Source organism: Entelurus aequoreus, linkage group LG05 (assembly GCF_033978785.1).
Source record: "Entelurus aequoreus isolate RoL-2023_Sb linkage group LG05, RoL_Eaeq_v1.1, whole genome shotgun sequence".
Taxonomy (NCBI): Eukaryota; Metazoa; Chordata; class Actinopteri; order Syngnathiformes; family Syngnathidae; genus Entelurus; species Entelurus aequoreus.
The window spans coordinates 14,844,587-14,861,565 of NC_084735.1; the positions used below are offsets into that span (position 1 = coordinate 14,844,587).

The 16,979-nt window shown below is 39.3% G+C and overlaps 1 protein-coding gene across 4 annotated transcripts in view; it reads right to left on the reverse strand.

Annotated features, from left to right (window-relative positions):
• Nucleotides 1-16,979, reverse strand: part of gabbr2 (gamma-aminobutyric acid (GABA) B receptor, 2) — a 353,468-nt gene that overhangs the window by 12,719 nt on the left and 323,770 nt on the right. For all 4 annotated transcript variants that reach the window (XM_062047202.1, XM_062047203.1, XM_062047205.1 and 1 more), the window contains 5 exons: nt 9,182-9,292; nt 8,894-9,118; nt 8,656-8,838; nt 4,997-5,126; nt 601-718 (listed from right to left, as the gene is read on the reverse strand). In XM_062047202.1, coding sequence (XP_061903186.1) covers nt 601-718; nt 4,997-5,126; nt 8,656-8,838; nt 8,894-9,118; nt 9,182-9,292 — 767 coding nt within the window. The remainder of the gene's footprint in view (nt 1-600; nt 719-4,996; nt 5,127-8,655; nt 8,839-8,893; nt 9,119-9,181; nt 9,293-16,979) is intronic.

Consider the following 16,979-nt stretch of genomic DNA (forward strand, 5'->3'; position numbering starts at 1 on the left):
TGCTGGTGGTCTGCAGGACACTAGTGATGCTGGTGGTCTGCAGGATGCTAGTGATGCTGGTGGTCTGCAGGACCATAGTGATGCTGGTGGTCTGCAGGACACTAGTGATGCTGGTGGTCTGCAGGATGCTAGTGATGCTGGTGGTCTGCAGGATGCTAGTGATGCTGGTGGTCTGCAGGACCCTAGTGATGCTGGTGGTCTGCAGGATGCTAGTGATGCTGGTGGTCTGCAGGACACTAGTGATGCTGGTGGTCTGCAGGACACTAGTGATGCTGGTGGTCTGCAGGACCCTAGTGATGCTGGTGGTCTGCAGGACCCTAGTGATGCTGGTGGTCTGCAGGACCCTAGTGATGCTGGTGGTCTGCAGGACCATAGTGATGCTGGTGGTCTGCAGGACACTAGTGATGCTGGTGGTCTGCAGGACACTAGTGATGCTGGTGGTCTGCAGGACGCTAGTGATGCTGGTGGTCTGCAGGACCATAGTGATGCTGGTGGTCTGCAGGACACTAGTGATGCTGGTGGTCTGCAGGATGCTAGTGAAGCTGGCAGGACCAGAGAAGAAGAAGAAGAAGAAGAAGAAGTAGAAGAAGAAGATCTCACTGTTCAGGGGAGTTGATGTCCTCCAAAGGACCGCGAGTTATTCTGGAAGGATCCATGGAGCCCCACTGGCCCTGAGGCTTCTGCTCCAGATGGTTCTTCAGGAGGCTCCTGTCAGCGTCTGCACCAACACCATCATCATCATCATCATCAGCCTCCATGTTTGCTACTTTCAGCTTCATCATTGTCATCTTTCACTTACCTTATATCTCACATTATTATTATCATCCAACATCTACACTCTTTTATCTCATCTACACTCTGTTATCTCATCCAACATCTCATCTTCTCATCTACTCTCTCATCCAACATCTCATCTTCTCATCTAACATCTACTCTCTCATCCAACATCTCATCTAACATCTAGACTCTCTCATCCAACATCTCATATTCTCATCTAACATCTAGACTCTCTCATCCAACATCTCATCTTCTCATCTAACATCTAGACTCTCTCATCCAACATCTCATCTTCTCATCTAACATCTAGACTCTCTCATCCAACATCTCATCTTCTCATCTAACATCTAGACTCTCTCATCCAACATCTCATCTTCTCATCTAACATCTAGACTCTCTCATCCAACATCTCATCTTCTCATCTAACATCTAGACTCTCTCAACCAACATCTCATCTTCTCATCTAACATCTAGACTCTCTCAACCAACATCTCATCTAGACTCTGTTATCTCATTTTCTCATCTAATGTTCTCATTCAGACTCATCTTGCATATCATTTTCTCATCTATTGTCCAATGTTCCAATCTAACATCTCATCTTCTCATCTAACATTTAGACTCTCTCATCCAACATCTCATCTTCTCATCTAACATCTAGACTCTCTCAACCAACATCTCATCTTCTCATCTAACATCTAGACTCTCTCAACCAACATCTCATCTTCTCATCTAACATCTAGACTCTCTTATCCAACATCTTATCTTCTCATCTAACATCTAGACTCTCTCATCCAACATCTCATCTTCTCATCTAACATCTAGACTCTCTCATCCAACATCTCATCTTCTCATCTAACATCTAGACTCTCTCAACCAACATCTCATCTTCTCATCTAACATCTAGACTCTCTCAACCAACATATCATCTAGACTCTGTTATCTAATTTTCTCATCTAATGTTCTCATTCAGACTCATCTTGCATATAATTTTCTCATCTATTGTCCAATGTTCCAATCTAACATCTCATCTTCTCATCTAACATTTAGACTCTCTCATCCAACATCTCAACTCCTCATCTAACATCTAGACTCCCTCAACCAACATATCTTCTCATCCAACATCTAGACTCTCTTGTCCATCATCTCATCATCTAACATCTAGACTCTCTCAACCAACATCTCATCTTCTCATCTAACATGTAGACTCTCTCAACCAACATCTCATCTTCTCATCTAACATCTAGACTCTCTTATCCAACATTTCATCTTCTCATCGAACATCTAGACTCTCTCATCCAACATCTCATCTTCTCATCTAACATCTAGACTCTCTTATCCAACATCTCATCTTCTCATCTAACATCTAGACTCTCTTATCCAACATCTCATCTAACATCTACTCTCTCATCCAACATCTCATCTTCTCATCTAACATCTAGACTCTCTCAACCAACATCTCATCTTCTCATCTAAGATCTAGACTCTCTTGTCCAACATCTCATCTTCTCATCTAACATCTAGACTCTCTCAACCAACATCTCATCTTCTCATCTAGACTCTCTCAACCAACATATCATCTAGACTCTGTTATCTCATCTTCTCATCTAATGTTCTCATTCAGACTCATCTTGCATATCATTTTCTCATCTATTGTCCAATGTTCCAATCTAACATCTCATCTTCTCATCTAACATTTAGACTCTCTCATCCAACATCTCAACTCCTCATCTAACATCTAGACTCCCTCAACCAACATCTCATCTTCTCATCCAACATCTAGACTCTCTTGTCCATCATCTCATCTTCTCATCTAACATCTAGACTCTCTCAACCAACATCTCATCTTCTCATTTAACATCTAGACTCTCTTGTCCAACATCTCATCTTCTCATCTAACATCTAGACTCTCTCATCCAACATCTCATCTTCTCATCTAACATCTAGACTCTCTCAACCAACATCTCATCTTCTCATCTAACATCTAGACTCTCTCATCCAACATCTCATCTTCTCATCTAACATCTAGACTCTCTCAACCAACATCTCATCTTCTCATCTAACATCTAGACTCTCTCATCCAACATCTCATCTTCTCATCTAACATCTAGACTCTCTCAACCAACATCTCATCTTCTCATCTAACATCTAGACTCTCTCATCCAACATCTCATCTTCTCATCTAGAGTCTCTCATCCAACATCTCAACTTCTCATCTAACATCTAGACTCTCTTATCCAACATCTCATCTTTTCATCTAACATGTAGACTCTCTCAACCAACATCTCATCTTCTCATCTAACATCTAGACTCTCTTATCCAACATTTCATCTTCTCATCGAACATCTAGACTCTCTCATCCAACATCTCATCTTCTCATCTAACATCTAGACTCTCTTATCCAACATCTCATCTTCTCATCTAACATCTAGACTCTCTTATCCAACATCTCATCTAACATCTACTCTCTCATCCAACATCTCATCTTCTCATCTAACATCTAGACTCTCTCAACCAACATCTCATCTTCTCATCTAAGATCTAGACTCTCTTGTCCAACATCTCATCTTCTCATCTAACATCTAGACTCTCTCAACCAACATCTCATCTTCTCATCTAGACTCTCTCAACCAACATATCATCTAGACTCTGTTATCTCATCTTCTCATCTAATGTTCTCATTCAGACTCATCTTGCATATCATTTTCTCATCTATTGTCCAATGTTCCAATCTAACATCTCATCTTCTCATCTAACATTTAGACTCTCTCATCCAACATCTCAACTCCTCATCTAACATCTAGACTCCCTCAACCAACATCTCATCTTCTCATCCAACATCTAGACTCTCTTGTCCATCATCTCATCTTCTCATCTAACATCTAGACTCTCTCAACCAACATCTCATCTTCTCATTTAACATCTAGACTCTCTTGTCCAACATCTCATCTTCTCATCTAACATCTAGACTCTCTCATCCAACATCTCATCTTCTCATCTAACATCTAGACTCTCTCAACCAACATCTCATCTTCTCATCTAACATCTAGACTCTCTCATCCAACATCTCATCTTCTCATCTAACATCTAGACTCTCTCAACCAACATCTCATCTTCTCATCTAACATCTAGACTCTCTCATCCAACATCTCATCTAACATCTAGACTCTCTCAACCAACATCTCATCTTCTCATCTAACATCTAGACTCTCTCATCCAACATCTCATCTTCTCATCTAGAGTCTCTCATCCAACATCTCAACTTCTCATCTAACATCTAGACTCTCTCAACCAACATCTCATCTTCTCATCTAACATCTACACTCTCTCATCCAACATCTCATCTTCTCATCTAACATCTAGACTCTCTCATCCAACATCTCAACTTCTCATCTAACATCTAGACTCCCTCAACCAACATCTCATCTTCTCATCCAACATCTCATCTTCTCATCTAACATCTAGACTCTCTCATCCAACATCTCATCTTCTCATCTAACATCTAGACTCTCTCAACCAACATCTCATCTTCTCATCTAACATCTAGACTCTCTTATCCAACATCTCACCTAGACTCTGTTATCTCATCTTCAATCAATCAATCAATCAATCAATGTTTATTTATATAGCCCTAAATCACTAGTGTCTCAAAGGGCTGTACAAGCCACAACGACATCCTCGGTGTCTTCTCATCTAATGTTCTCATTCAGACTCATCTTGCATATCATTTTCTCATCTATTGTCCAATGTTCCCATCTAACATCTCATCTTCTCATCTAACATTTAGACTCTCTCATCCAACATCTCAACTTCTCATCTAACATCTAGACTCTCTCAACCAACATCTCATCTTCTCATTTAACATCTAGACTCTCTTATCCAACATCTCATCTTCTCATCTAACATCTAGACTCTCTTATCCAACATCTCACCTAGACTCTGTTATCTCATCTTCTCATCTAATGTTCTCATTCAGACTCATCTTGCATATCATTTTCTCATCTATTGTCCAATGTTCCCATCTAACATTTCATCTTCTCATCTAACATCTAGACTCTCTCAACCAACATCTCATCTTCTCATCTTCTCATCTAATGTTCTCATTCAGACTCATCTTGCATATCATTTTCTCATTTATTGTCCAATGGTCCCATCTAACATCTCATCTTGTCATCTAGACTATGTTATCTCATGCAACATCTCATGTAGAAGTCAGTAGTACCTTTGCCGTCAGTGAAGTTGCGTATGCTGAGGATGTTGTTGGCGTCGGGGTAGTGGTTGTGTTTGATGTAGGGAGTCTTCTCAGGCGTGTCCTGCAGCTGCATGGTCACTTCCTCCAGTTCTTTGTCCAGCTGACACAACAACACCCGTCAACTAACGCTCCCAAACAACCTCTCATGCAATCAGCTTTTTGCAGTTGCTCCTCAAAAACAGCAGAGTGCTTCTGTCGTATAGTTGATCTTTGATTAGCACTTTGACAGAAGATTGCTAAAAACAGCAGAGTGCTTCTGTGGTATAGAGGATCTTTGACTCACACTTTGACAGACAATTCCTAAATACAGCAGAGTGCTTCTTTCATATAGAGGATCTTTGACTCACACTTTGACAGACAATTCCTAAATACAGCAGAGTGCTTCTTTCATATAGAGGATCTTTGACTCACACTTTGACAGACAATTCCTAAATACAGCAGAGTGCTTCTTTCATATAGAGGATCTTTGACTCACACTTTGACAGACAATTCCTAAATACAGCAGAGTGCTTCTTTCATATAGAGGATCTTTGACTAACACTTTGACAGACAATTCCTATATACAGCAGAGTGGTTCTGTCATATTGAGGATCTTTTAATATAACACTTTGAGAAACGATTCCAAAAAAACAGCAGAGCGTTTCTGTCATATAGAGGATCTTTGAGTAACACTGACAGAAGATTCCTAAAAGCATCATAATGCTTCTGTGGTATAGAGGATCTTTGACTAACACTTTGACAGAAGATCGCTAAAAAACAGCAGAGTGCTTCTTTCATATAAAGGATCTTTGACTAACACTTTGACTAAAGATTCCAAAAAACAGCACAGTGTTTGTCATATAGAGGATATTTGACTAACACTGACAGAAGATTCCTAAAAGCAGCATAATGCTTCTGTGGTATCGAGGATCTTTGACTAACACTTTGACAGAAGATCGCTAAAAAAACAGCAGAGTGATTCTTTTATATAGAGGATCTTTGACTAACACTTTGACAGACAATTCCTAAATACAGCAGAGTGGTTCTGTCATGTAGAGGATCTTTAACTAACACTTTGACAGAAGACTGCTAAAAAACAGCAGAGTGCTTCTTTCTTATAGAGGATCTTTGACTAACACTTTGAAAGAAGATTCCTAAAAACAGCAGAGTGCTTCTGTGATATAGAGCAGTGGTCCCCAACCACCGGGCCGCGGACCGATTGGTACCGGGCCGCGCAAGAAATTTAATTAAAAAATAAAAAATAAAAAAATATATTTTTTATTTATTTATTTTTTTTATAAATTAAATCAACATAAAAAACACAATATATACATTATATATCAATATAGATCAATACAGTCTGCAGGGATACAGTCCGTAAGCACACATGATTGTATTTCTTTATAAAAAAAAATAAAAAAAATAAATTAAAAAAAATCCCCCCCCCCCCGGTCCGTGGAACAAATTTTCAAGCCTTGACCGGTCCCCAGCTACAAAAAGGTTGGGGACCACTGATATAGAGGATCTTTGACTGACACTTTGACAGACAATTCCTAAATACAGCAGAGCATTTTTGTTATTAGGAGGATCTTTGACTAACACTGACAGAAGATTCTTAAAAACAGCAGAGTGCATCTGAGGCATTGAGGATCTTTGACTAACACAGAGAAGATTCCTAAGAACAGCGGCGTGCTTCTTTCATATAAAGGATCTTTGACTAACACTGAGAGAATGATCCTGAAAACAGCGGAGTGCTTCTTTCATATAGACGATCTTTGACTAACACTTTGACAGACAATTCCTCAATACAGCAGAGTGGTTCTGTCATATAGAGGATCTTTGACTAACACTTTGACAGAAGATTCCTAAAATACAGCAGAGCATTTTTGTCATTAGGAGGATCTTTGACTAACACTGAGAGAAGGATCCTGAAAACAGCGGAGTGCTTCTTTCATATAAAGGATCTTTGACTAACACTGAGAGAAGGAGTGCTTCTTTCATATAGAGGATCTTTGACTTACACTGACAGAAGATTACTAGACAGGCTAACCTCCTCCAACCGCCGAGGACAGAAGCTACGAACAATGGGAGACAGGGCTTTCTGCTCCGCCGCTCCCAGTCTGTGGAACGCTCTCCCTGACCACCTGAGGGCACCACAGACTGTGGATGTTTTTAAAAAAGGCTTAAAAACCCTTCTTTTTAAAAAGGCGTTTTTTTTTAAAGATATATGCATACTAGTTTTAGCTATTTGGCTGTTCTAGTTTTTATTTGTATTTATTTTTTATTATCTTTTTTTAATACAGTGTAGCACTTTGAGGTTGTTTACTCAATGTAAAGTGCTTTTTTACAAATAAAATCTATTATTATTATTATTACTAAAAACAGCACAGTGCATCTGGGGTATAGAGGATCTTTGACTAACACAGAGAAGATTCTTAAGAAGAGTGGCGTGCCTCTTTTATATAGAGGATCTTTGACTAACACTGACGTAAGATTCCTGAGTGCATCTTTCATATAGAGCAGGGGTCACCAACGCGGTGCCCGCGGGCACCAGGTAGCCCGTAAGGACCAGATGAGTAGCCTGCTGGCCTGTTCTAAAAATAGCTCAAATAGCAGCCTCTATTTTTTTAATTTTATTTATTTACTAGCAAGCTGGTCTAGCTTTGCCCGACATTTTTAATTCTAAGAGAGACAAAACTCAAATAGAATTTGAAAATCCAAGAAAATATTTTAAAGACTTGGTCTTCACTTGTTTAAATAAATTCATTATTTTTATTTACTTTGCTTCTTATAACTTTCAGAAAGACAATTTTAGAGAAAAAATACAACCTTAAAAATGATTTTAGGATTTTTAAACACATATACCTTTTTACCTTTTATATTCCTTCCTCTTCTTTCCTGACAATGTAAATCAATGTTCAAGTAAATTTATTTTTTTTATTGTAAAGAATAATAAATACATTTTAATTTAATTCTTCATTTTAGCTTCTGTTTTTTCGACGAAGAATATTTGTGAAATATTTCTTCAAACTTATTATGATTAAAATTCAAAAAAGTTATTCTGGCAAATCTAGAAAATCTGTAGAATCAAATTTAAATCTTATTTCAAAGTCTTTTGAATTTCTTTTAAAATTTTTGTTCTGGAAAATCTAAAAGAAATAATGATTTGTCTTTGTTAGAAATATAGCTTGGTCCAATTTGTTATATATTCTAACAAAGTGTAGATTGGATTTTAACCTATTTAAAACATGTCATCAAAATTCTAAAATGAATCTTAATTGGGAAAAATTACTAATGATGTTCCATGAATTCTATTTTTAATTTTTTCAAAAAGATTCCAATTAGCTAGTTTTTCTCTTCTTTTTTTCGGTTGAATTTAAAGAGTCGAAATTGAAGATAAACTATGTTTCAAATTTTAATTGTCATTTTTTTCATGTTTTCTCCTCTTTTAAACCGTTCAATTAAGTGTAAATATCATTAATTATTAATAATAACAGAGTTAAAGGTAAATTGAGCAAATTGGCTATTTCTGGCAATTTATTTAAGTGTGTATCAAACTGGTAGCCCTTCGCATTAATCAGTACCCAAGAAGTAGCTCTTGCTTTCAAAAAGGTTGGTGACCCCTGATATAGAGGATCTTTGAGCGTCACCTCAGTGATCCTCATGCGCAGGCGGTGGTTGTCGGTCTGCAGAGCATCCAGTCTGGAGGTGTTGGCCTGGTTGACGCTGGTGACGGAGGTGGACGTCTTGGAGTCCTCCTTCTTCTGGTTCTGGGTGAACTTCAGCCTGCGGTTCTGCGTGGCGGCGTCGGGGTTGGTCCTCATGGAGACGAACTGCAAGAGCGGTCATTGAGGGTTACCGTGACGACCGAGAAGGGGCCACACCCACCTTGGGGACAAAGACCAGGCAGAGCGTGATGGTGCTGCAGAAGATGATGACCAGCGCCACGATGCAGAACTGGACGTTGGGCTGGTCCCTGGTCAGGAAGGAGACGGCGGCGCCGATGATGCACATGATGCCCACGTTGTAGACGCTCATGCCGATGTACTTGCTGTCGTTGAGGGCGGGGATGCTGACGTTGCGCGTCTCCCAGGCCAGGAAGCAGCCGAACAACTGCGGGGGACAAGAAGGAGACCTTAGAGGCGTGGCCCGGCGAGGGATGTAGTGCGGCCGCACCATCAGCAGGCCCTTGTAGGCGTAGACGATGCCCAGCCAGATGGTCATGTGGGTGTTCTCGCAGTGCTCCAGGAAGGGACGGATGGCCAGGTCTCGGTCGTGAGGGTCCGGCTGGTGGACGAGCACAGAGGACACTTCATTAGGGACACACTATTCAACACGACTGAAGTGCGACATTAAAAACTTAACTCATATTATTTCATACTGCTTCTATTTAAGTGTCCTCTGAGTGTGTGTGGGGGAAAAACAGGAAAAAGAGCGAAAATTCCAACAAAATTTGTGTTATTTCCCATTGTCCTTGCTTTTATTTTTATTACCCCTTCTGTAAATTATTTTTATCCCATATTTGTTCCCACTACCGCACCTTAAGTTGGAGTCCTTAATCTCGTTATATGCAAATATAATGACAATAAAGTCCATTCTATTCTATTTTTTGTGTTAATTTCCTGTCAAGCGCTTTTATTTTGCTTCCTGTTTTTCCCCCTGGACTGTAAAAATAGTCAGGAGATTTTACGGCACTCAGTCACCAAACTGTTACCGTAAAAATAAGAGTGGTTTGATTTTTCAATTTACAGTAATACTGTAAAAAAAAAACAACTAAAGACTTTACAGTACTAAAACTGGAAGCTTATCACCAGAATTTTACCGTAAAAATAACAGTGCTACTTAAAAAAAAGGCAGCTCTTTTACCAGAATTATACTGTAAAATTACAGTGGTACCGTTTTTCATTAATAGTAATACACAGTAAGAGGGAAAAAAACGTGTACATTTTCCGATGAGAATTTTACTGTAAAAGTGGTACGATTTTTTTCAATTTTCAGTAATACACTGTAAGAACAACAACTAAAGACTTTACAGTAATAAAACTGGGAGCTTATCAGAAGAATTTTACCGTAAAAATAACAGTGCTACTTGTAAGGTTCAAACACTGATGACATTATTAAACAAGACAAGAGGCAAAGAATCAAACAGATACAGAATTAAATTTGGACTCAATATTGACGAGAAACATGGCGACCGTAACTCTGTACAGTCTTCAACCACGCTCTGCCACAAGATTGCACTCCTTCTTTATTTGACTTACTCCCCCCACCTGACCACAGCTGCTTCCAGGGGGAAGTGGGTCGTAAACAGCGTTGCCTTCGGTTGCCGAATAGTTCAAAGAGAGTTCCATAAAATACTTCAAAAAGAGTTCGCCTGGAAGTTGGGCAGATCCTGCCATCTGTCTGCTTTGAAGTCCCAGTGGAGTTTTACGAGCATTCTTCTTGGTACGTTTCAAAGACAGCCCCTGTCCTTTTGTCTTCTTTTCAGGAACACAATGTAATACAAAGTTTTTTGTGATAACTTACAAACAATTATTCTAACACTACTATTTTTACAGTAACAATAATTCTGTAGTTTTATGGTAAAAAAAACAAAACGGCAGCTCTTTTACCAGAATTATACTGTAAAATTACAGTGGTACCGTTTTCATGAATAATAATACACAGTAAGGGGAAAAAAAACGTGTACATTTTCAGATTAAAAAAAAAAGGATGCTCTGCTGCCAGAATTTTACCGTAAAAGTGGTTTTGTTTTTTCATTTACACAAAATTGTTCAATAAAAATAACTGTGGTAACGTTTTACATTAATAATACTGTACACCACAAATAACAAATGTATCCATTTCACGGTGAAAAAACAACAACTTTCGGCTTGCTCTGTTGCCAGAATTTTACTGTAAAAGGGGTACCATTTTTTTCCATTTACAGTAAAACACTGTAAAAACAACAACTAAAGACTTTACAGTAATAAAACTGGGAGCTTATCAGCAGAATCTTACCGTAAAAATAACAGTGCTACTATTTTTACAGTAATTCTGTAGTTTTATGGTAAAAAAAACTAAATGGCAGCTCTTTTACCAGAATTATACTGTAAAATTACAGTGGTAGCGTTTTTCATTAATAATAATACACAGTAAAGGAAAAACATTTTGGCAAATTTTCCGATAAAAAAAAAAAGGCTGCTCAGCCGCCAGAATTTTACCGTAAAAGTGGTTTTGTTTTTTCATTTACACAAAATTGTTCAATAAAAATAACTGTGGTAACGTTTTACATTAATAATACTGTACACCACAAATAACAAATATGTCCATTTCACGGTGAAAAACAACAACTTTCGGCTTGCTTTGTTGCCAGAATTTTACTGTAAAAGTGGTACCATCTTTTTCAATGTACAGTAATACACTGTAAAAACCACCACAGATTTTACAGTAAAAAACAGGGAGCTGCGTCACCAGAATCTTACCGTAAAAATAACAGTGGTACAATTTTTCCTTTATAATACATTGTAATGTAATTAAAACAAGTTTTATGTTACAGTAAAAAAAAACTGTCTGCTGAAAATGGTACCTTTTTTTTTTTTTATAAAGTAATGATTTAGTAGATTTTACAGTAAAAACAATTCCAGTTTAAAATAATAATAGTAATGTACTGATTTCCAATTTACAGCAATTTGGTGTAAAAACACCGTCAATTTTACAGTAAAATTCTCGGTGGGGAAGCAACATGAAGGCGTCGGTTTCTTTCTTTTATTGTAATCCACAAGAAGATTTTATCTTGACCCGAGATCTACAAAGCGGAGAGGAAGCAGGACCTGACGCAAGCTCCAGGCATCTTTTCTTTGAACTGTTTACGACCTTTTCTTTGAACCGACCTTTTCTTTGAACTGTTTTGTAACAAAGGCGATGGCTGTTTATGACCCCCCTCCCTTAGAAACAGCTGTTGCCATGTAATCAGGGAAAGTCCAAATAAAAGAGGAGGCGTACAATCTTTGGTCAGAGCGTGGTGGAGACTGTTCAAGAGTACAGCCCAGACGTTTCTCCTCAATTGAGCCAAATTGAATACTGTCTCTGTTTAATTCCTTGCTTCTTTGTCTGTTTAATAGATGCCATCAGTGTTTGAACCTGACACTCTGCTTCCTGGTTTCCAGACGAACACATGAAGGCGCAAACTTGTGACAAAATGTGTCATGTTCCCACAGCCGACAGATTTTTGCCCGAAAAAGAAGGAATATTTTGGGGGAAAGTGCTTCTTCCACTTGGCCAAAAGCCCTCAGTCAGGTAAGGAAAGTCCCAAAGCGAGGCAGACGACACGCAGGTAAACGCACATCCTGAGAGAAGGTGTAAATAATTGAGGGCATTTATATATAAACTTTGAGATCAGTTGAAAAACTTGCATGTACGGCACAGTGGAGCAGCTTTTGTGCCACGATGGAGATACACTAAGTAGACACTCATCAATCAATCAGACCTTTATTGTGAAAACCCTCATTATTCAGTCTTGTTGGGTTGGACTGATGAAGGGCAGACGGGATAAAAACTACATCATAAAACTATTAACTAGTGCACGTACAACTCCTACTTCAAATACAACTCTCAGGTAGACGTGCCCAGATGAGATATCAGCCAAAATTGGATGATATCATCTAAAAATGTCCGATACAGGCAGTCCTGCAGTGTGTGTAAAGTTGGACAGACAGTTAACATCTAAATGTTCTCCAATAAACACAACATTTCTTCTATTTTAGTCTAGTCAGTCACAAAAACGTCAACATGCTAGGCTATAGGCGACGAGGAGCGAGCAGCTACACAACAGCTAAGCACACAATAGCACACAAGCTACACATTCGGGAGAACAGCCGCACCATAACACAACAGTGTTTCCCACACATTCATTTATTTGTGGCGGCCCGCCACGAAAGAATTACGTCCGCCACAAATAGATTTTTTTTTTTTTTTTTGTCCTGTCCAGCTCCTCAGGCAAATCATATAGTTGATGTAGATGCCCATATAGGCTGTTCAGATTTACTTTACAAAAGAGAAGTGTAGGATACTTCTCTTGTTGCCTTATTTGTATTTGACCACTACTGTTTTCTGTTTATTTGTTACTGACTGTGGCAGGACCCCTCTGCCTCTGTTTCACTTTATGTTGCTGGTAAGTAATATGGTTGTAGTAGTAGGCTATAGTTAAATTATTTAGTATGCACTAATTAAAGGGGCAGAGCTTTAAGAGACATTTTAGCTTTTATATTTTACAAGATATATTTTTTGTAAGAACCACAATTAATAAATATATTTCAGTGAATAACTTATTGTTCAAATCTGTATATAAATATGTACATAAAGTGTTGTAATTATATTGTAAAATGGATGAATGTATGGACGTTTAAAACAAAACTGTTATTATTAATTAGTAAGTATACATTTTTTGAGCCTTTTTAGATAAAATCATATCATTGTAGTAAATTATGCAAATTACTCGATTATATCATGGCGACCACGCCCATAACCACGCCCCCACCGCCACAGGTATCTTGGCAGTTTATGGGAAACACTGCACAACATAAACACAACAGAACAAATACCCAGAACCCCTTGCAGCACTAACTCTTCCGGGACGCTACATTATACATCCCCGCCCACCTCAACCTCCTCATGCTCTCATGCTCTCTCAGGGAGAGCATGTCCCAAGCTGCTGTTTTGAGGCATGTTAAAAGAAATAATGCACTTTGTGACTTCAATAATAAATATGGCAGTGCCATGTTGGCACTTTTTTTCCATAACTTGAGTTGATTTATTTTGGAAAACCTTGTTACATTGTTTAATGCACCCAGCGGGGCATCACAACAAAATTAGGCATAATAATGTGTTAATTCCACGACTGTATATAACGGTATCGGCTGATATCGGAATCGGTAATTAAGAGTTGGACAATATCGGATATCGGTAAAAAAGCCATTATCGGACATCTCTACCCCAAACAAATGTCAAAAGTGGTAAAGGAATGGCTAAATCAGGCTAGAATGAAGGTTTTAGAATGGCCTTCCCAAAGTCCTGACTTAAACGTGTGGACAATGCTGAAGAAACAAGTCCATGTCAGAAAAGTAACACATTTAGCTGAACTGCACCAATTTTATGGTCAAAAATTCCAGCAGAAGCTTGTGGATGGCTACCAAAAGCGCCTTATTGCAGGTAAACTTGCCAAGGGACATGTAAGCAAATATTAGCAATGCTGTATGTATACTTTTGAGCCAGCACATTTGCTCACATTTTCATAATAAATTCATAAAAGAAGCAAACTTCATGAATGGTTTTTGTGACCAACAAGTATGTGCTCCAATCACTACATCACAAAAAAAAATAAGAGTTGTAGAAATGATTGGAAACTCAAGACAGCCATGACATGATGTTCTTTACAAGTGTATGTAAACTTTTCACCACGACTGTAAGTTGAATTATGCAGACACGTTTGTTACTAGATAATTCTAAGACTTTGATACTTGTTTAAATTGCACTGCACTGTTGTTCAATTAAAGATGAATGCAGTCACATGAGAAGTTTGGAATGAGGCACTCGATGGAGTTTATTCCACGGCGGGCGGCGTGCACGAGCGACACGTGGTGTGCGTCGCCAACAACGCGACACGCGGCCAAAAAGCGATAAGACAAAATGAGTTATAACGCTCATTAGGTGCGCGGCACTATCGCGGCGCAGCAGGCGGGGGGGGGGGGGGTTGCTTGGCAACAGGGCGCAAGGTGGCAGGCGGCCCCCGTCACGGCATTCGGCCAGCGACGGGAGTGCTGGGAGAAAAGGGAGAGAGGAGTGATGGATGGAATGAAGACAGATGGATGATAGAAGTGAAAAGAATATACGTCTCCAGATATCAACTCATACAATATTTGACTTTCTTACAGTTCTTACAAGATTTTTAGGTCAAATTCATTAATCACTGTTAATTGGTTCCGGGACTGACTGTGAATACATGAATTTACGTCAAGTAGGAATGATTTTTTAAACAATATAAGAGCCATCTGTAGACTAAAATACAGCCTTTAGTCAGCCAGTATAGTCTTGCTGCCTGAAGCTCAGCCAATCACGGGCCACGATGCTGATTGGTTAGGTCTCTGATATTTTCAGTGTATTTAGAGAGTTATATGCTATGCCTGAGATGACCTACAGGCCATGAAGGGGCCATGGCCATTGTTAGAAGAATTGTTTCTAAATGATCACAAAAACTTTGTGTTACATTGAGGGTCTGGTGAGAAGACAAAAGCTGTCTTTGAAACCTACCAAGAGTTCATAGAGCTCGTAAAACTCCACTGTGTAGGAGGAGGGGGGGGGGGGGGGGGGGAGATGAAGGTGTTCCTGTGTTCTTTCATGTATAGTAATCAACAGAAAGATATTTGTCTAACCCAAGGACTTCAAAGCGGAGAGAAGACAGGATCTGCCCAATTTCCAGACGACCTCTCTTTGAACCATCCTTTTTTAACTGGTTTACGAACGTCTCTTTGATCTATTTTACGAACTCTTTTTGAACTGACCTTTTCTGTGAATTGTTCACGACCTTTTCTGTGAACTTTTTGCGACCTTTGTCCTTTGGAAACAGCGGTGGCCATGTGGTCGGGGAGGGTCCAAAATAAAAGAAGGAGGCGCGCAATCTTTTGGCAGAGCGTGCTGAGATACTGTGCAAGGGTACAGTGTACAGACGACTCCCCTCAATGAGTCCAAATTGAATTCTGTCTTTGTTGAATTCTTTGCCTCTTGTCTTGTTTAATAGACGTCATCAGTGTTTGAACATGATTTATTTCCTCTGACAACACAACAAAAGTGCGTTTCAAGTAGCGCTGTCAAAGTTAACGCGATAATCCCGCGTTCGACCCTCGTGCCGTGCCATAGCGGGGTGGAACTTGGCTGCGGTTCACTTGCTACTGAATGGCCACAAGCGAGCACAAATGGACAAAGGAAAGTCTACCTGATAGAAATATCAGGTTCAAAGCCATGGCAAGTTGATCTCCCGACAAGAGAGGACTACTTTTGGCCTTGAGTGGAGGCGACATCCCTGCAGCAAACGCCTGCTGCACGCGTCGTTCTGGAGGTGGGTGGTGCTTCACTTCCGTGTTCAGATTACGGTTACGTTGCAGTGATCATAACATTTAGATTGTTACCGTGACTAAGATGGCATAAAAGCGCAACAGAAATGAATGGATGTCGAAAAAAGATTTCTTTATTGCCAACGGTCGGTCCGACATCAAAACATGTCAAGACACTTCCTCAAACAAATCACACACTTTTCAGGCTACAAAATAAAAGCACTACACTATACATCCGGTTTAACTACGTTTAGGGTTTCTCCTTCATATTAGCCGCCACATCTAACAAAATAAAGTAATATAATGTATTGTAGCGTCCAGAAGAAAATGTCTGACGCTTTTTCTTTTTTAGCTTTTATTGCCAATATTATGCTAACAACAGGCCCAATTCTAGCAAGTATTTCCTCCGTGCACACACAGCTGTCTCCGTGTTTCACTCCTAGACACACAACACTTGTTTATTCTCCACAGACTATGAGAAAAATGACCACCCTAACAAACTAACGTGCACATTAACACCAGACATACGCAAGGGCTGTCTGGATATATACTCGCGGACAGCCATCTTCACAGTTTAAGTTAGGGACTAAAATGATCAAATGAAGAATTAATGAGAGAAAGGCTCCCAGCAACGCAAAGTAAGTGTGACGTCGAGCTCTCTGCAGCTTGCTTTTCGTCACAAACATGCCGCGACCCAATCTAAACAGAGTGTCTAGACACGAGATCCAAAATATCTGACTCTGAGGCGTATACGTGCAAAAAATAGCTAAAAAGCTAACATGCTAATGTCAGCATGCTAACAGACAGTATGTGTCAAGTACCAAAATCTTTGACTGAGGCGTATACGTGCAAAAATAGCTAAAAAGCTAACATGCTAACAGAAAGTA